This window comes from Cyrtonyx montezumae, unplaced genomic scaffold (genome assembly GCF_038088225.1).
Source record: "Cyrtonyx montezumae isolate F1298 unplaced genomic scaffold, pur_monq_1.0 scaffold_3, whole genome shotgun sequence".
NCBI classification, from domain to species: Eukaryota; Metazoa; Chordata; class Aves; order Galliformes; family Odontophoridae; genus Cyrtonyx; species Cyrtonyx montezumae.
In genome coordinates this window covers 110,307,158-110,326,358 of record NW_027072034.1, presented here as the reverse complement: position 1 = coordinate 110,326,358, position 19,201 = coordinate 110,307,158, and the positions used below count along the sequence as shown (strand labels likewise).

The 19,201-nt window shown below is 51.0% G+C and overlaps 3 protein-coding genes across 4 annotated transcripts in view; 1 reads left to right on the top strand and 2 right to left on the bottom strand.

Moving 5' to 3' along the window:
• Positions 1 to 19,201, top strand: part of CCDC134 (coiled-coil domain containing 134) — a 166,200-nt gene that overhangs the window by 34,421 nt on the left and 112,578 nt on the right. The gene's annotated exons all lie outside the window — the stretch shown is intronic.
• On the bottom strand, positions 814 to 4,077 carry TNFRSF13C (TNF receptor superfamily member 13C). The gene is made up of 3 exons (XM_065742793.1): positions 3,892 to 4,077; positions 3,510 to 3,698; positions 814 to 2,837 (listed from the first exon to the last, which is right to left on the bottom strand). The coding sequence occupies exons 1-3, from the start codon at positions 4,019 to 4,021 to the stop codon at positions 2,524 to 2,526; spliced, it is 633 nt and encodes a 210-aa protein (XP_065598865.1). The 5' UTR covers positions 4,022 to 4,077; the 3' UTR covers positions 814 to 2,523.
• On the bottom strand, positions 12,689 to 18,535 carry CENPM (centromere protein M). 2 transcript variants are annotated; one of them, XM_065741281.1, is made up of 7 exons: positions 18,479 to 18,535; positions 18,090 to 18,172; positions 16,804 to 16,902; positions 15,955 to 16,034; positions 14,849 to 14,940; positions 13,893 to 14,027; positions 12,689 to 12,975 (listed from the first exon to the last, which is right to left on the bottom strand). In XM_065741281.1, exons 1-6 carry the CDS (start codon positions 18,533 to 18,535, stop codon positions 13,902 to 13,904), a joined length of 537 nt encoding a protein of 178 aa, XP_065597353.1. In that variant the 3' UTR covers positions 12,689 to 12,975; positions 13,893 to 13,901. The 2 variants fall into 2 exon arrangements, with proteins under 2 accessions (XP_065597353.1, XP_065597352.1); XM_065741280.1 differs by having other exon boundaries at positions 12,689 to 14,027.

The following is a 19,201-nucleotide window of genomic DNA, read 5'->3' as shown; positions in this document are numbered from 1 at the left end:
TTTTTGTGTTGGTATTTTTTTTTCAGTCTTTCCTTAAGTGCGAACACCATCTGGTTCCCAAACTCCATCAGCGCTTCCAGTCCTGAGGCAGCTTTGCTCTCCCTAATGACTGTCATTACGCAGTAGTAGTGACTATAGACTGCAGATTCGGGTGAGCAGCTCTGGGAAGGCCGTGTCCCCAGATAGGCAGTGCATGGAGCTGGGCAGCGTTCCCTCCTCAGCCACTTTGGGGAAGAGTCGAAATCAGATGGGGGCCTTTTCCAGCTCAGCGAGTGGAGGGGGGCAATCATTCTCCAACAGAGGTGCAGAGCTCTTGGATTGGGTGGTGTGATGTCCCACATGGAGCTGTGGGGGGATACGTTGCAGGGTGACAGTGTCCTTTGCTGGCAGACCACCTGAGGTGGCTTCACATGTCCTCTGGGGACTCTGATCCACAAGAGTGAGGGGAGGGTGGAGGAGAGCGAGGGGAGAGTGGGCCCCAGCTGGTGCAGCTGCACCCATGGGTAGATGAGCAGAAAAGTCTCTGTCACAACCTGCATGGGATTTCCCCAATTTTTGCCCCACTGGTGCCCATGGATTCATAGAAACAAGGCTGAAAAGATCTCTAAGTTCACCCAGTCCAATCATCAGCCCATCCCCACCATGCCCACTGACTATGTCCTCAGTGCCACATCCACATGGTTCTGGAACTTCTCCAGAGACAGTCACCCCACCACCTCCCTGGGCAGCCCATTTCAGTACCTCACCATGGCATCCTAAAAAGGGAAAACACCTGAAGTAATAAGAGCCAGAACCCTCACCTGAGCTGAGAGAGGTTTTTTTTCAACGAGATGGTTACAGGAGTTTATTTTCTGGTGTGGGGTTGGCACCACACCAACATGTCACAGCCATCGAAATGGAAAGGGAGATGCAGCAGTACTGCTCCCTTCACCTCCCAGCCGCATGGTCCGTGAAGCAGGTTGTCCTGTCTCCCATTGGTCCTTCTGTTACAACCAGGGAGGTGGTGGATTTCTTGTCCTTGGAGGTGTTCAGAATGTCCCCAGTGCTGGACTTGACCTCAAAGCACTTCCACCTAACAAGACATGCAGAGACTGCAACCCCACCAATGGGGATGTATTGCATCTTGAGCTGTGTTAGGCACTGTTCGGAGCAAGGCTCATCCCAGGCAGGGGGTTTAGGACTGGATGAGGAGGTGTGGTGAAAACATGGGCTCACGTGCCCAAGTAGTTCCCCTTTGGGGTGAAGGCAGCAAAGCCAGCTTGGCATCCATGGTGAGGAGAGGAGGGAGGCATCACCCTCTAACTTGAATGCATTGTCCTGCAGAGGCAGTGACACCAGATACAATGTCACTGGTCAGTCCTACAGCAATCCATGGACCTCTGTGGTCACTGGGTGAGCATGGCAGTGTCCATCTTCTCCACCTTCTCAAGGCCATGATAGAGAGGACAGCACCCCAACTGGGGTGTGGCACTGACACTGGTGGTGGGGACACAGGAAACCAGGAGAGGTGGTGGACCAGGAGCAAAGCTGGGATCTCAGGAGGGAGCACATCCTGCACTAGTGGCTTCATTCCCCAAAGCTTCTTGCAAAGGTGAGCCATTGGCTGGTGTGTGAGCATGGCCATCGAGCTGCCTTGGACTGGCGCTGCTGGTCAATTCTCACGCACAGCAACCCCCTGAAGACACGCACATAAATTAAGTCATCCCTCCCACGCTTGCATCGCTCCCTGCCTAGTTGTGTGCAGCACGGGTACATCCATCACTGTGAGTCCTGTCACCACAAGTGACATGCAGTATTTTTGCAGCCACCGTGAGCTGAAGCGATGGTTGTCTGGGGCCATCATGACAAGCTCCTGCAGCCAGTGCTCCTCCCGACCAGCAGTCTCCATTGCCTGCCTCTGGTCCTCGCTGACTTCAGTTACCATAGCTCAGAGCAAAGACAGATTTCCCTGATTCTTCCCCTTGCTCCCTACTCAAAAAGGCGAATTGTTTCCTATTCCCTGGGCATTCAAGATGCAGAGGGGGTTCCCACGACTGCCTATGGGTGCCTGTCACCAAACGACAGTGCCTGGAGGAAGCAGGGACATGGATGGCACAGTATGCAGGGGACAGGAGAAGTAGGACTGTGCACAGAGCAGATGCTGGATGAGCTTTTCTTCATGTTGCCCCAAGCCATGGGTCAGTAGCAATAATTGAGTTAATGTTGATGAATTTTGCTGGCATGTTCCTAAAGGAACTCCCTGCTTCCCCTCTTGCTGGTCTGCCAGCCCCACGTCCCTGGAAGTGCCCCACTTATCAGCAGACCCATCTGGACTCCCTAGTTCCATAGCTCAGCTATTGGTAATGCAGCATGAATCCTTCGGCTTCATCCAGCAACTTCAGGCATGGTTGGGACACCACACAAATTGGGAAATGTAAAATGCAAAACCCAGTTCTGGTGCAGCTCGTGTCCATACAAGGCTTTGCCCCCGAGGGAAGGGCTCTGGTTGTCTGCAGCGAGAGCCCCAGCCCCGTTTCCCAGCCATCACAGTCTCTCCTCACCTTCGCACCCCTGGGTGGTTTTGGTGGTGACCAAGGCGGTAGCTCCCAGCTCAGTGGCTGGCAGTGGGAAGACATGGCTGTGCTCCTTATGGCGGGGCCAGGCGGTGGCCAGCAGCACAATGTCACCCTTGACATCACTCTGGCAGCACGGTTGCCGCTTTGCTCCTTCTCTCCTGGGCATCCTCAGACCTCCATTACGGTGTGGGCAGGGGCCCTGTTCTGGGTCAGTGTTTCCCTCTGGAGTAGTGATGTCCAAGCAAGCGGAGCTAGGCAGGGGGCCGGCATTGCCCAGGCTTTCTGAGAAAGGGTGAGAAATGGGGTTAGGGGCTGTGAAGCAAATCCCAGGACAGGGATCTCCCCACCACATTGCTTTGTAGCATGTTATTTTCCACAAAATCATAATCGAGGAAGTACAGCCGTGTACTGTGCCTCGAGCCTCCTGTGAGCCTGTGCTAGCAGCAAGCACCCGGCATGATTGCTTCCCACTTAAAAATAGACTTGTTTACAAGTAGCGATGGCCACGTGCCTCCCCAAGCTTGCTGTCGTGGGATTTCTCCCTCTTTTGTTTTCAGTACTGTTCCTGGAGGTCCCCAGAGGGGCATAGTGACTTAACCTCCTGGAAATTCCCTGTGGAGAGAGGCACAGCTCTATCCCTTGCCCCATCAATGGTGTCTTTGGGGATGACCCTGTAAGATTCTCAGTGCTTGGTGTCCTGCTGATAAGAGCTTGCTCTGACACTGTCACCTCTTTGCAGTGGCAGTGTCACGCAAGTGTCAGAGGGTGCTGGGAACAGACTGTGGTGTCCTCAGTGTGGTACTCCAGTTCACATGGCTCCCACTGCATATCGAGTCCTTCACATGCTGCTCTATGCTTAAGAGGGTGATGGATGGTCTCTGGGGTGCCCCAAGGAAGATGCAGGAAATCTGAACCACTCCAAGGAGTCAACAGAGTGAGCACAAAGTCTCCTACCTTCAGCCTCCTGCTCCATCTTCCTCCTCTTCTTCTCCACCTTGCAGGCCAGGAAGCCCCAGAGTGCAGCCAGGGCCAGGAGGAGCCCCACCAGAGCAGGAACTCCGAAGATCAGGAGGCTGCTGGGCAGGTCCATGGAGGGGATGGTGGGCAGTGTGTCTGAGCTGGGCACTTCAGGGGAGGGCTCTGCTGTGGTGAGAAATGCCAGCAGGGTCAGAAGGGACAAAGTGGCATTATCAAGGTCTCCCAGCAAAGGGCTTCAGTGGTGGAGCACCATCCCATCTCCATTGCCATTTCAATTGTAACCTGCAGAAGGTCTCCTCCAAGCCCACCCCACAGCATCCTCCAGCCCCCTTCACCACCCAGCCCTGACCACACTTACTTGTGTTGTCCCCAAACAGCTCAGAGCACATCACGCAGGATCTGGTCAGGGGGTCAAAACACTGGGAGGAGAGGCAGGAGGCGCCGGCATCTGCTTTTCCTGGGGAGGCCATGGCCGAGCCCTCCTGCATGGCTCGGCACAGAGCGGCTATCCGAGTGTGAAATCGCAGAGCCCCGGGGCGGGTGGCAGAGGGAGATGCAGTCTGTCGAGCTGCCTCAGCTCCCCTGGGGCTCCGGGCGCTGCGCTTCCCCTGGGGCGGATCTTCACCCAGGAGGAGGAGGCCAACAATGCACAGCACACCCTCTGACAGCCCCTCTGCTGCAAAATGTCATGCTGAAATCCGTCCCACACTGGCCCACTGGTGTCACCTCCCCAGATGATGTCACTCCCAGCCCCTGAGTGTCCAAGATCTACCCCAGCCTCCAACATCAGGACACTTGCTGACATCCCCATGGTGGGCCGTGTGTCCACACGGGCTGCGGGACAGAAATCCCAGGGCCAGATATTCTGCCTTGCTCCAAGACTGATACAAAAGGGCTGAACCTGCCCTCTACACCCTTCATATCTCCAGCTTAGGTCCTCGGCAAGGAGTGTCAAAGCCCCTTGGTACCGTGTCTCCCATTCTTCAAAGGGTTTGAGCTGGCTCTGTTCATAGTAACTGGGTGCAAGTCTGGTCCCAGTTCCCTCAGAGAGGAATAAATACACCATGAAGGGCCACAGGTGTTCAACATGAGGAGGAGATTCCCTGCCACTGACACCCATATGTCAAATCCTGGTGGCTGAAGTACTTAAAACTTGAAGTACATAAGGGGTGGATTTCAGCACTGCAGGCAGCTCTTCTTCATCACCGAGTATTTAAAGTTGGAAGGGACCTCAAAGCCCACCCAGTCCCACCCTGTGCCATGGACAGGACTGCCATCCATCAGCTCAGTTGCCCTGAGCTCCATCCAAACTGGCCTTGAACCTCCAGGGATGGGGCACCCACAGCTCTCTGGGCAGCTGTGCCATCGCTTCACTGCCCTCTCAATGAAAAATTTCCCCCTGAAGTCTAAATTGAACAAGCATTATTCGCCCTTCTCCTTCATCCCACAGAAAGGGAAGGACCCAGCCCTGCTGCCAGCTCGCCCGCTGAAGGAGGCCTGCCCGCTCCCCGCTGCCTGCTGCCGCCTGCGGGCTCCTCCCCAGTACAGCCTCTTCCTCCTCTGGCACATCAGCCAGGCGAGTGAAAGTTGTGACCAAAACTGATCGCTGCCCACCAGCTCCACACCCAAGGTGATTTCAGTTCCCCTTCCACCTCAGCACCCGGCAGCAGCTTGCTGCCCATGCCCAGTGCCCGCATGGCTCCGTTCCTCCCAGAGCAGCGCAGCCCCGGCCTGGTGACTCAGTTCTTCCACTTCTGCCTGACTCAAACACAAACTCCCTGAGCACACCCTGCACTTCTCTCTCTCTTGCTTCAGGGCCCGGTGGTAAACTCAGTGCCTTCTGCATTGCCACAGGTAACCACAGGTGCTGCTTCTCCACTGAACCAACAGCTTCGTGCCTGCTGCCAGCTGTTTTTCCGATAGAGTCACAGAATCATTTGAGTTGAAAGGAACCTCTAAAAGCCATCTGGTCCAACTGCCCTGCAATGAACAGAGCCCCTCCAACCTGACCTTGCATGTCTCCAGGGTTGGGGATCCACCACCTCTCTGGGCAGCTTGTGCCAGTGCCTCACTCTCCTTATACTGTAAAAAAAGGGTTTTCCCTATACCCCCAATCTAAGTCTCCCTATCCGCAATCTTCTCCCCCTCTCCTGTTACCCACCACTCATTCCCCTTCCCTTCCTGGCCCGTCTGCTCATGCTCAGGCCAGGAAAATGATGTTTCAACTCGCACATTGCAGAGCTTACTCATGGAGAAAATCACCGCTGACTTCCCCGGCAGCGCTCACGTGTGAGCCCAGGGCTCCAGCCTCGGCCTCTCCAGCCCTCGTGGCAGCTTTGGAGTGGGGAGAGTGAGGGCCTGGTGGCTGCTTAGTGGTGATGGACTGCTCGCATCTAGGGGCGCTTGATAATAGCATAAATGCATAATTAAAGAGCAGAAAAAATGACTCACTGGATAAGGAAATGTGCTTTTCTTATCTTTGCAGAGAAATGAGTGCCCCGGGAGCTGGGAAGCCTAGCTAACGAAGTGGTTTTATTAAACAAACAAAACCAGCAAAAATATCAAAAGAGCTATTTAAAAGTTACGGCTCAGTCCTGGAGCTGGAGAGGGCTCAATTTCCACACCGCGTGTCCCAGCCCAGGAGCAGGGCCGGCCCTCATTCCCATCCCTGTGTGCGTGGTTCCTGCAGCCCCACGTCGGGTGCAGTGACTCACACACGCTCTTGGGGCTGTCTGTGTCAGAAAATATCCACCAAAAGTACACCTTGTGCTCGCGTGCACCGGAAACCCAACAATGTGTTGGTTACAGAGGTGTTTATCTGGCAGACCCACTGACCTCGGGACAAACCTCTAACACGTGTGGCTCACATTTTGTCCCATTGGCTACAGCCACCTGCATATGGGGTAGGTGAGAGGATAACCTCCCACCCCCTGCCAGCTTTCTAATTTTTGGCTCTTGATCACAGCCCGAGCTGCTGAGCCAGTGCTGTGCGGCGGGTTTGGCTGCGGGGACAGTTGGATGCCGGCCTCAAGCTGGTAGCAGCCTTGCAGCACCAATGTGGGCTGCAGCGAGGAGCAAGCTGCACGTGGCTGGGCATGAGCATAACCCCAAGCAGGGATGGGGCAGGGGAGCGAGTGGCCACTGAGCCCAAAAAGCCCTACAGCAGTGAGCTCAGCACCACCGTGCAGCTGGCCCCAGGCTCCACTGGCAGCATTCCCTTCAAGTACCCACAGAACACAGAGGGATTGACCGCCACAGGTTGCAACACTGAGGAGCTGTGCAGCCACGCAGCATCCCCCATCGCCCCACTGAAAAATGCAGAGGATGAGGGCAGCGCAGTTTTTTAGTCCCTTAACCATCCTGTCTCTGAGCTAGCTAACTAGGACTGCAAATCCCTGGTGATAATCACAGACACCATGCCTGCAAGCTCTCCCCCGGACCATTCATTTTGCTTGATGATGCTTTAAAGAGACATCTAATGAGGATAATCTGATTCAAATCCCCTCTGCTTTTGGGTAGGCAGACCAATTTAGTCCCCCTCACACTCCTTCTTCCCCCATGGCTCTCTTTATTTCCCCTTTTCATATGAATCACTCTGGGGTTTCCTTTGCTCTTTGCACTGCTATTTTGATTTTTTGATATGACCACCGCAATCAATATTCACTCTATTTAGAGCCTCATTAGCATGAAATCAGATTCACTTTTTACTCACATCCTCTTGGCGATACATTGCTGGATGGCACTTCAGCTCTTGCTTTGGGTGCAGGAACATCACAACCTGGTTACAAAATTCCCTCCTTACCTGATTAAATCAGAACTGCTTACAGGAGATCCACACACCCAGCCCATAATCAAGTCGAGCTTTGGGAAAGGAGAAGGTCTCAATCACCATCTCTGCTTTCAATGCAGAGCAGATGGTGAACATACCGCCTATATAATTTATAGGATGCCATCACTACGTATTAGTCCCATGCAGTGGCTGAGCAAAGCCACACCAAAGCTCAGCGTGCTGGCAGCAGCCTGGTGCAGGTGAGAGCCCATGTGCACCACGGGTGTGCGGGCAGGGGAAAGTCTCCCATCTGCTCACCTCCATGGCATGGGGCAGGGGACATAATGCCACAGCTCCCGCCCTGGAGGGGGTTACCAGGATTGGGGCAAATGCTACTGAGCCCACCAACTTGTGTACAAAGTAGGTCAGCATTATGCAACATCTGCACACAAGCAGTTCCTCAGCGTTTCCCCGGGAGCAGCTTGCACGCAGCAGCAGGATGGATGCTGGGGTGCTGTGAGGCCAGGCACCAAGCTTTGCTGTGCTTTGCTCCTTTTAGTGTCTAAAGGGGGGCTATGAGAAAGAAGAGAACAGACTATTTAACAGGGCCTGTCAGGACAGGACAAGGGGAAATGGTTTCAAGCGAAAAGAGGGGAGATTTAGACTTGATATAAGGAAAAAGGTTTTTATAATCAGGGTGGTGAGACTCTGGGGCAGGCTGCCCAGAAAAGTGGCAGATCCCCACCCCTGGAGAAATTCAAGGTCAAGCTAGAGGGGCTCTGAGCACCTGATCGAGCTGTAGGTGTCCCTGTTCATTGCAGGGGAGTTGGAATGGATGGCTGTTAGAGGTCTCTTCCAACTCAAACGATTCAGTGATTTTAAGATTTTCTGCTTGCACAGATGTGTGTGCAATTTGCTGGGGGCTTCTGAAGCCTAGGAGGGAAGAAGGACAGGCAGAGCTACAGCAGTTCTGTGTCCGCAGTGCCCAAGACTCCTTCCCTTGCTTTTCAACTCAGCACTGCTCAGGGCTTCCCCATTTCCATCACCTTTGATCCGTGGCTCGGCACAGAGCCCCCAAGTCATGGGGGGCATGAGGTTTAATCAAGCATTGCTGCCCATTGCTGTGCAGAGAGCCACAGGTAGTTACAGACAGCACCCAGCTGAACGTGGCTCGGGCTCTGCATCTGTCAGCTCTGCTGAGCTGAAGAGGGAGCAGAGCAGGGGAAAAAAGCCATGTGTGTTCACGCTGGGGCGATGCCAACACTGCTGTCAAACGGAGGCAAACAGCCAGCATGGAGGCACGGGAGAGCTCTGAGCTGACCATTGCCAATAACAGCATCTCGCAGGCCCCTCAGCCTCCATAAGAGCTTGGGGGTCAGGCCAGGAACCCCAGAACATGGAAGCCAACATGACAGAATAAGTCTCTTCATCATGTTCAGCTATCTAGGCTGTTTCAGGTATTGCTCGTGCTCACTGCGATATGTCCCTGCCTGGCTCCTGCACACAGAGCACCCGCCCTTGAGAGCGATGCTTCAGCTGCCAGGGGCACAGCTCACCGCAGCACAGGATGCGGGGGACAGAGGACACAGCAGCCCACGCTCGGGGGCCAGCTTTCCCAGGGGGAGGTGGCTTCTCTCTTTGTTTTCATCCTCACCCCACCTCAGCTCTCCTTCCTGTGACGTGCAGAGCCCCCGGGGCTCTCGCACCCAGCCTGCAGCTGCACCTGGCCCAGCGGGGACACATATGTAAAGCACGGGCTCTTTCACACACCGCTGACTTCCTCTTGCCAAGGACACAGCGAGGAGGACGACCACGGCTTCCATGGCTGCCTGCAGAGTCAGACGTGCCATACGGCCCCTCGTGATGCGGTGAGCCTGAGGGGGACCTCAGTACCACAGCACGTGGCAGCCCCTCCCGGAGCCCGTGGGCCAGGAGCTGCTTATCTGAGGGGGCTCTGAGCGAGGCACGTCACCCCCCGAGCCTCCCGCATGCCACCGCTCCTGTGCTCCAGCTTGTCACATCCAAGCCAGCCCGAGGGGATCCATCCTGCCGCACATCTCCGCGCCGTATTAATATTTAACGGTGAGGGAGAGAGAGCCAGAGACTTTGATTTCTCCCACCAGCCAGCTCAAGGACAACTCTGCAGCACAAGGAATTACAGTGCTTCAGAAGGTGGGTTTGGCCCAGTTCACAGCAGAACTCAACCATGTTGCAATGCCCCAGGAGAAGGGCAGGAGCCTGCCCTCACCACAGAGACGGCCACTGAGCAGCGCAGACACACTCCTTTACCTTCCCCCAGAACCATGGCAAACATCAAGCTCTGCTCACTAGGACAACACCGCCCCAAGGACACCAAACCATGGTGCCAATGTCAACTCACTCCCACCACAGAGGAGGCAACTCCTGTTTCATGTGCAGTGCCAGCAAGGCGCAGCAAATTTTAACACACGTGCCCAGAGTCATGCAAGAGATCAGCAACTGAGACCAAGTGAGCCCAGCAATTCTGGCTCCAGCTCTGGGCTGTGCCAGCTCTTGTTCTCTCTTGCATATAAATCCTTTTTCCCCACCAGTGAAGGACAGCTGGTCAGCGAGCAGAAAGTGGCAGTTGTTCAACAGCTGGCAGCGACACAGCACACCAGCACGGGTGGGATGCAGAGAAGGCTCAGTGAGCAGAGGGAGCTGCCAGGTGACCTGGGCCAGCCAAAGGAGGCAGAGCAGTCGGGGTCTGGCCTGAACTGAGCCCTACAGAGCTTCTACAGAGTCAAGAAAGGTCAGAAGCCCCACAGAAGGAAACACCTTCCCTGCTTTCATGCTCTTTACAAGGCATGCAGCAGATCACATATCTCTGCCTTGGCTCTGCAACTCAGGGCAGCACAGCAGAGTCCTTCCTTGCCCCCCTATCCCAGCCAAGCCCTTGCCAACTGCAGATCTTGTCAAGCAGGGACATTCAGGTTTAACCAAAGATCCCCAAAGCTAGTACTAGAGCCGGCCTTAAATCTAAATCTCTACCATCAGTTTCAAGGTTTGGAGGGCAGGCAAATAGCCTGTGCTGGGTCTATCTCTGATTGCTGCTGCAGGACAGAGATCATTTACTCCAGGCCCCATAACAGCACACAGTTTCTCTCCCCTGGTAGCACAGACTGAGCATACCATGTGTCTTATTATGCCTAAAAACTGATCTGATTTAACTAATGCTGCTGCAAAGCCAGCAGAAAAAAAGCTTCTCTTGGAAAACCTGGGCCAACAGAGAGCTATAATCCAAGCAGCTAATGCTAACTGTGCCCATTTGCGCTAAAATCTCTTACAGAGCACCTCCATGAGCAGCTCAGCCAGCCGGGTGAGGACACAAAATCTTCCTCCCGTGGGTCACACTGCAGCAGCAGGCAAGTCCTCATTACAGCCTCGCTCAGTGCTGCATGACCAAAGCTTACTTTGGTGCAACTGGTGTAAGCTCTTCTACATTAATCAAACTGCTTCTACACTCACTTTGCTGGCACACAGCTGACAAAAACTTGTCCACATAGTAAAGCAGCCAAAGCAGCAAAGCTTACAGATACTTTTGCTAGAGAGAGGGGGACTTCTCATCATAGACCTCCAAAGAAATAGGGAACTGAGGCACAGAAAGATTAAAAACAAACAAACAAAAAAACCAAAATATTTCTGTTAGTTCAGGTTTCAGCTAGCCTGACAAGCTCTTTTGTGATGTTTAAAGACAGCAGAACTAGAGTGAGTAGCCCTAACTCAATTCCAGCTGTCCAAATCTCTGATCTGAATCCAGGAGCTACTTTTACAAGGCCGTTATCAGACATTAGCACTGGCTACTCCATCTAGATGAAGGGTATCCTCGGCTGCCTTGTCTGCTCGGCATTGTTATGTCCTGCCTGAACTAATAGCTGACAGTTCCTAGAGGTATTTACACAGTTGTAGCTGTAGCTTTAGATGTGTCCCAACGACTTTCAGTTGTAAAACATGATGGACCTGAGATACAGTGTCATATTCTTAGATACGCTCCACTTCCCCTGCCAGTTCTATTAAAGACTTTTTCCTAAGAGTAAGAAAAATATTTGCCCCTAGGTGAAGTGAGATGTTGCTCTTAAGGTACTGGATTTTATTTTGTACCAGCTAGTACTCAGCCACCTGTGGGCAGCATCAACAGCATCTTCCTCCTTGGGAAGTAGCAGAAGGAAAGAAATATCTGAAATAAAGTGATGAAAACAATCCACTATGTTTGAAGGTGTAGGACAGCAGCACATGGAGGTTGCTACAAGGGCGAACCAGAGAAATTTTCATTTTCACCAGTCAAAACGTGGATTTTACCCAAGCCCAGGAGCTTTCAGGGGGATCTGGAGAGCAGCCAAAGAGATGGAAGTCTCCTGACCTTACAAGCAGTTGCAGGGGACACACAAGAATCATTCTTCTCTCATTTCATGCCCAGGTGTTCCTCCCCTCCCCTAGACTGCACCTGCACATTGAGAGCAAATTGAAACCAGTCTATTCTGAACCACAGTCTCATTTATTTGGAGGAACCCAAAGTCAGAGTGAAGCTCAGCCAACATAACCAACAGAAAAACTGGTGTTTCAGTCTCCTGTGGTAAAGTCCTTGCAGGCACTGGCAGGATCGCAAAGCAAGCTGAAAGTAGGGCAAGCCCATTAAGCTCCCCATCCTTCTTACATGGCCATGAGACTTCACACATCTTTCTCCTCTGGGTTTTAGCCATAGTCCAGCCCTTTTGGACACCATAACACAGCTGAGCGGTTTAGCTCCTTTGTTCCAGCTGACAAACAACCTCTCTCTCCCCTGCCAGCAACAATACAACTGGAGCTGGGATTTGTGTGTCCTCTGAGCAAGGATACAGGCTTTGTGTCTTGCTGAGCTGTCTTTGCAAGGACTGCCAACACTCGCAGTTGATTAAGCCTGCAGTGCTGCTTTCTCCTGCTCACAGACAGATGTCAGAAACAAGCTAAGCAAAACAGCACATGCAGATACAGCTCTGCGCCTCGGAACATTAAAGTAGACTATCAGGGATTAAGTTAAAATGGAGAGGAGCTTAACAGATTCTGTCAGGACTTCACTTCTACCTGGCGTGCAGTTCTGGATAAGAAACAGCCCAGTATCTCAAGAAACACCATTCTGGAAAGTGGCTCAATTCAGTGGAGGGAAGGATCATATTTGGAAAGGTTTTGCCACCACCACGTGGCCAAAGCAGTGACTGCAGCCTACCAGGTCACTGAACCCACAGGACGTTAGAAATGCCAGCAAGGACCACTTTCACTGTCAGGTCTAATTGGGAAAAAAGCCTTCATAGGTTTTAGAGCCCATCCCACAGACCTAAACAAAGAAAGCATATAAATAAACATTATATATTTTATTGATTTAAAACTCCAAGACACACTAATGACTGTCAGTAAGAATAAGGCACAGATTACTGCTGATAGGAAACTATTGGTTAACTAATTGTACATATCATATGCCCAACTTGCAGGAGACAATGTGTTTTCAGTATGCTGCTATAGTCCAGTTGGCTTTCACCTCTGGTCAGCCCCGGAGTGCAGAGCCTCAGCCCTACAGATGCTGGAGGAATGAGTGCAGTCCTGTAGCTCTCTGAAGCTGAACTGCCCAATTTGCAGAGGCTTGCTGAAGGCCAGTAACTTCCCTTATTCTTAGATCTGATTCTTTGGGAGCATGAGAGAGGGAAAGAAAAAAAAAAAAACCACAACAGTTCCATGGCTCTATTATTTGGGAACAGGGGTTGATTTCCACTAGCAGTTGCATGTTTCTCCTCCTGTGGCTGGCCTGTAAGGGCTGCAACTGAAGCACTGCCACACTATTACAGCCCTCCTCATTTCTTAACTCATAGAAAGTTTGACATCTTCAAAAAAATTTCTCCTTGGTTAGCTGGAGCTGACTTGCAGCAGCACAGTCTACAGCTCTTCAAATCACATTATCTTGGGCTTAAAAGATAGAGCCTTTTTCTCTAAAGATAAAAAAGAAAGCTAAAGTGCTAGATTATCTTCTTCAGTCCTTTCCTCCCTAGTTATGTACCATGTGTGGAAATGCTGAGCCCCTTCAGTGGGCAGATGCTCACACAGCTGGATCATTAACTGCCAATTGCGGTACATCCTGAAGCTGCAAGACAGCCCTTCACCCTCATTTCTCTTGGTGGGGAAAAAAAAATCTGCAGTGAGGTTCCAAATTAGTCCAAGGTGTTACATGTCTGTTCAGAGGAAGCAGAAGCCTGCTGCCTACAGAAATTAAGACACTCAACCATCTGGGTTAGTACCCTGTTTTACTGAGAGAATATCAGGAGAAGAGGTAGCACCTAGACAATAGCAAAGTGGCCAAAATCCATCACATAATGGCATTCACATGTAACAACAGATAAGGATCCCCAATTTAAATTATCCTCTCCTCACCTACACCTTATTCACTCAATAGGAATCAAGATTTTTTTGATACACTAGCAACCACAAACAGCTCTGGATGAGTGGTTGTAACAAATCAGGCAAGAAAGCTTCCCAGTGCGATTCCAACTGCAGCAGCTCAAACGTCTGAAGTAAAGAAAAAATGATGAATCTGGATAAATTCTCACATCAAGAGGCTAATCACCAGCAGAGTTCTTCATCAGCAAGTTGAAGTACAAGGCAGAAACTCCTGGTACGCGACCAGCACAGATCTGTAACATCCGGAGAAGCCGCTGAGCAGTGGCAACTCGTATCCCTTCCAGCTGGAAACAGAACGGAGAAGTTACTTAATCAATAGGAAAAAAAAGAAAAGCAGTGATTAACTGTGATAAAAGAAAGAACTGGAACCAGCTCTAAGTATGATTCAGAGCTGCTAGTTACAGAAAACACCCATGAGATTCATTTAGTCCCCAAATGCTATAGGATTGGCAGTTATGCCAGCTGAAAACCCTAAGGAAGTTTCGAGTGCCCAAACTCACTGATTCTGATTTGCTGAGAGGCAAACAGAAGGATTACCAAAAGCACAGATATTATCTGCTGATAAGGAAGCAATTACTGACGATGGAATGATTATTAAATTGAAAAGCGTGCCACTGCTGCATGCCAATACCTGTCAGCTTTCCAGACCAGGCAGATAACTGGAAAGAATGGCAACTCATATCACAGAGCAGCATGTGAAGCAACAAAGCCTGGCTAACACAGCATTGTGTGGGCAAGAACACACAGCAAACAGCTCTGGGGTTCCCAGGAAAACAAAATGCTTTGAGGAACAAATGTACCAAGGCTTTGCATATCAGAGAAGCTTTTCATAACTTAGGCTTGGTTTTCCATGGCTTTGAAGTAGCACCAGAAGGTCCAGGGAATCTGCAAGACTCTTCAAGGACAGTCAGACTCTTGCATTTATTCTTGCAAAAAGCCTGGTCTGACACCACTTACACGTGACAACAGCAGATGTATTGTATATTTATTGCTAATGCAACGTTACTGAAGATCAGAGAGCAGTGGAACTCCCACATCAGACTTCAAATTCTGCATTCAAATTCTGAAGTCTGAATTCCCTTCAGACTCCAAATAGGCATCTTACCTCCAGCTCACAGAATATCACAGGACTGCAATAGTCTTCTCCTAGTTTCCAGATGGCATTCATCTCTACGCTGCAGTTGTTCACCCTGCCAACTATAGAAGTTTTCTGCATTACAAGCCCCATTATCAACATCCAGGGAAGAGAAGTACCAAGAAATCCTGCATTTGCAAAATGATCCACAGCTAGTTTTGATGCATCATAGAAGATGAAACAATGGTGAGCAGCACAAACAGAATGGTACAAGACAGAAGAATTAAAACAGGAGCCTTTGGTAATACTGACAGTAGTAATAGTACTTCCACATTACTGAGGTCTGCAACATTTACATTTGGGATAAGGGATCAGACAGTACTCTATCAGCAGGATAGAATCTTCCACTTATTAATCAGAAGCCCTGACAATGTATTCATGTATCCAAGAGCCTCACTCTATCAGATCCATACAGCATTAGTGTAGTCCTGTGCTTTCTCATTCCTAAATTAGGACTTCTGAACCCCAAAATCCAGGGACACAGCACTTCTTTTACAACACCTAGCAAGATGCGCTGGCCCTCTCAGTTCCCTCAGAGCTGAGGCAGAGAAGTGATGCAGGAAAGTACCCTCTTCACTCAGGAGAGAAAGACAAAGAATTGTATGAGACACAATGAGGCCAGATAGTACACAGCAGGGATCACAGTCTTGTACTAAAACTATACTTAATAGTTTAGTAGCTCATCCACTTAGATTCATTTTATTACCACAGTATCATATGCTCCTCACTGGTAATTGAGACTATCATTAAGACTGATCTGCCACAGCAGATACAGCGGCATTCTGGAATAGCACAGAAAAATAATTACAAATTAATAGCACAATTCATATTCTGGAATGAGGGAAAGGTCTGGATGGAAAAAGCAAAAAGGAAAGGGCAAGCGAGCACGAGAGAAGAGAACCATGTTTCACCCAAGGGAAAAAAAAAGAAGCAGCCAAGTTCAGATATATTTAATCAAAGCTTTGACAAATCCACTGGCCACTTTTGTTTCAAATTAGGTCACTGCTCTGCTTTAAGGAAAGGAATAGCAAGCTGTTCTACTCAGAGAGGAGGAAGGGGGCAGACACCATACGTACCCCCGGTGACAAGGAAGCACACTTTCCCCAGGAAGAATCTGACATCCACATAAGCTAGTGAAGCTTGAATATTCTTCAAGCTGTCAGAAAAGCACAGACAATCCAGTTGGACAGGGAGGTAAAACCAGCACAGCACGAGGACAAAGGGAATAACTTTCAGAAGCACAGTTGGAAAACCCATGATGTTAACATCTGCTGATTTGTGAGCTGGCAGAATTACGCTAAGAGCATGGCATCAGGGACCTCTGGAGTACCCACAGCTGTTTAATAATCCATAAAATATCCTTTCTACTCAAGGCTCAACAGTTAGGCTTAGTTTGAACAGCGTCCTAAAAGGTTTGTGAACGCTAAGCGTCTAAACTCATTAACATCCAATGAGATTTCAGCACTCCTTAGGCTCTTTCAGAAAAGCTAACCCACACATTTCTGCAGCACCATCTGTGCTGTAAGCATGCAGCTGGGCCTGTCATTTTGGTAAATGAGAGCCCGGGATCATCAGTCAAAAGTTAAGTCAGTAAAAAGATGCTGACTTTTGTGCTCTAGCGGATCTTTGCTTATGGCCTGGGGACACAAATACGACTTCTACAAAGATGAGACAAAAAACATCAGTCCCTGCAGTCCTTTCCTTTCTGACTGGAGACTTATACAGAGCTAATTCCCCGTGGCCAGCAGTGCCAGTAAACTGGGAACACAGGCACAGCAGCTGGCTGATTATTAGGTAGAGACATTCTACCACAGCAAGCTTTGGGTTTAAAATCCAGCGATTCCAACACAATAAAAACATAGATTTAAGCACAAATTCAAGAAAGAATATCAGTTTGTTCCCTTGTACTAATGCCCTTCTTTTACCTGTATTTGCTCTTGATGTCAATAAGAAATGCAATCAGATCTATCCTGGGCCGAAGGTGATCCCTCTCTGAAGGTAAAGGGAGGGATGATGCAAGGTGGCTGAAAGAAAGTAAATTTACCAGTTTAACAAATAGCTTGGCAAGGCAGCATCCACTTAACCGCAACCAGACATTGCAGTTCACCACACAGCACATAACCAGGAAGCCAGCTAACTGTGAAATAATTAGGCACCAAGGAGATACAAAGACTCTTTTGGATTCTCATCTCTCTCTTAAGCGTATTCTGAGCTGCTGACAGTCACACACTTGCTAATCCTGGACGTTTATAATGGTAGGCTTAACAGAACATAACAAGACTCCTAGGAAAAAAAAATTACCCTTACAGATGTGTACAGCAGTTATAGCATTTAACTCTTAAAAGACCTTCCCAATAAGGTGAGCTCTGACGCTCCATGAGTTTATTTTGTTACAGTCACGCTCATCTTAGAGGACAAATCAGGCATGTATCACTTGTATTGCTTAATAGAGGAAGCACAACTCAGGGAGAGCTCAGTGCTCCTGTGATGCCATTACTCCTCACTGTCTCAGAAGTCACAAGGACAGTTTAGGTGTCTTCTTACACAGCAGCATCCAGCTGATACAGCTGTGGGAGGAATTACAGGGCTTATATCTCTTCCAAAGGCATCTGTAGTGCATAGATAATCATAAAATGGATTAGATAGGAGAGGATCAGGGAAGAAAATTAACAGCAAAACATTTATTGGAAGATCATGAAAAAGATAGACTGGAAGAACAACGCTCCCCGAGTTTTCATCTCTCTCAGTGTATTTCATCTCTAGAAGCCAATCACTTCAGGTCTCCTCAGGGAGAGCCACTTGTAGCAGTTAGTCTTAGAGACTGCACAACTGGTCCCAGTTTTCTTTTATTCGCACTCAGTTTGTAGCTTTGTCTGCCAGTCCCTGAATGAAGGTGTTTTGTTTCCTATAAACAAGGAAGAAAACACTGAACAGAAGCATCCCAAAATAGCACAAGGCACAAGCAAAGTATGACTAAAAGGCACACTGTAATACAAACAAGATTACACACTGACGGTGACATTTGGGGAAAAAGAAATGCCAGAAGCACTCATGTGCTATGAAGTAACAGTGCGAGGAGACACAACTCCTGCGATGTACCACCCCCCTTTCCAGAGGGAATCAAACGTCATTCCTAGAAAGCTGGCCATGCGTTAGTGAGGCAGCACAAGAAGCAGCCAAGCAGCGCAGCACGCATCCCTCCCCAACTCACATGTTGATGTTGAAGTCCTTCTTCTCGCGCAGCATGGCCTCGGCGAGCTGCTGCTGCTCCGGGCCTCCCGCGTTGCCCACCAGCTGCGGGACGACAGGCAGCGGTCACACCGCGAGGCACGGGGTAGCCTCATTTGCATACAGCAGGCCGCCGGCCTATCCCGGCAGGAGGGGTGGGCCACCTCATTTGCATACAACAGACCGCCGGCCTATTACAGTGGAGTGGGCGGGGGCACATCTGCATACAGTGGCCGAGTAAGTGGAGAGGCCGAGGAGCCGCCCGCCATGGGGCTGGGCGCTAGGCCGGGCCGCGCGGACCCGAACCGGGCCGGCAGAGGGCTGGGGGCCGGGACTAGAGGCCCGGGGGCTCCCGGGGCACCGCGGACCTACCAGTATGGTGGCGACGTTGAGCTCCGGCAGCTTATCGAAGGGCCGCAGCACCGCCATCCCGCGCAGCGATTTGAACGCGGCCGCTTCTCGTGACGTCACGCCGGGGGCGGGGCCGAGGGGGCGCTGCTGGGAGGCGGCGGTGGGGGCGCGCGCGGGGGGGCGGAGGAGCGCTGCCCGTGCATCGGTCCGGCGGCCGTCCTTGCGATGGGCTCCGTCCTGCTCTTGGCCGTCTTGGAGCTGTAAGCGGAGCCCGCGCAAAACCACGGCAGCCACCGCGCTGCCATCGCTTGGGGGAGCTCAAGCGTGAGCGTGGGGCGCGCAGAACCCGCGGGGCAGGTTCCTCTTGCCGCCCTGCTCCTCGCCCCGTGCCCCGCTCAGACCGACACAGTTTTCTCCTCCGATGAGCGCTGCAGGGGTTGTGATGGAGGCTGACATCACGCCGCCTTTGATCCTGACACAGGCAGACGGCTCAGCTCGTCGCCAGCGCCATGGCAGGTGAAGCAGAAGTGATGGCAGATATTTCTGGCTGCTGCAGAGGTCGGCGGGGGGATGGGAGGCTGCAGTCGTGGCAGAGCTCCCCGTTTGTGCTCAACGGTTATCACTGCCTATTTGTTTCCATGTTCCTCGTCTGTGTTAATAAATGGCTTTTATCTCAACCTGCGAGTTCAATTCTGTTTCCAGTTCTCTCCCTCGTCCCAGCCGGGGGACAGCGTAGGGCCGCGT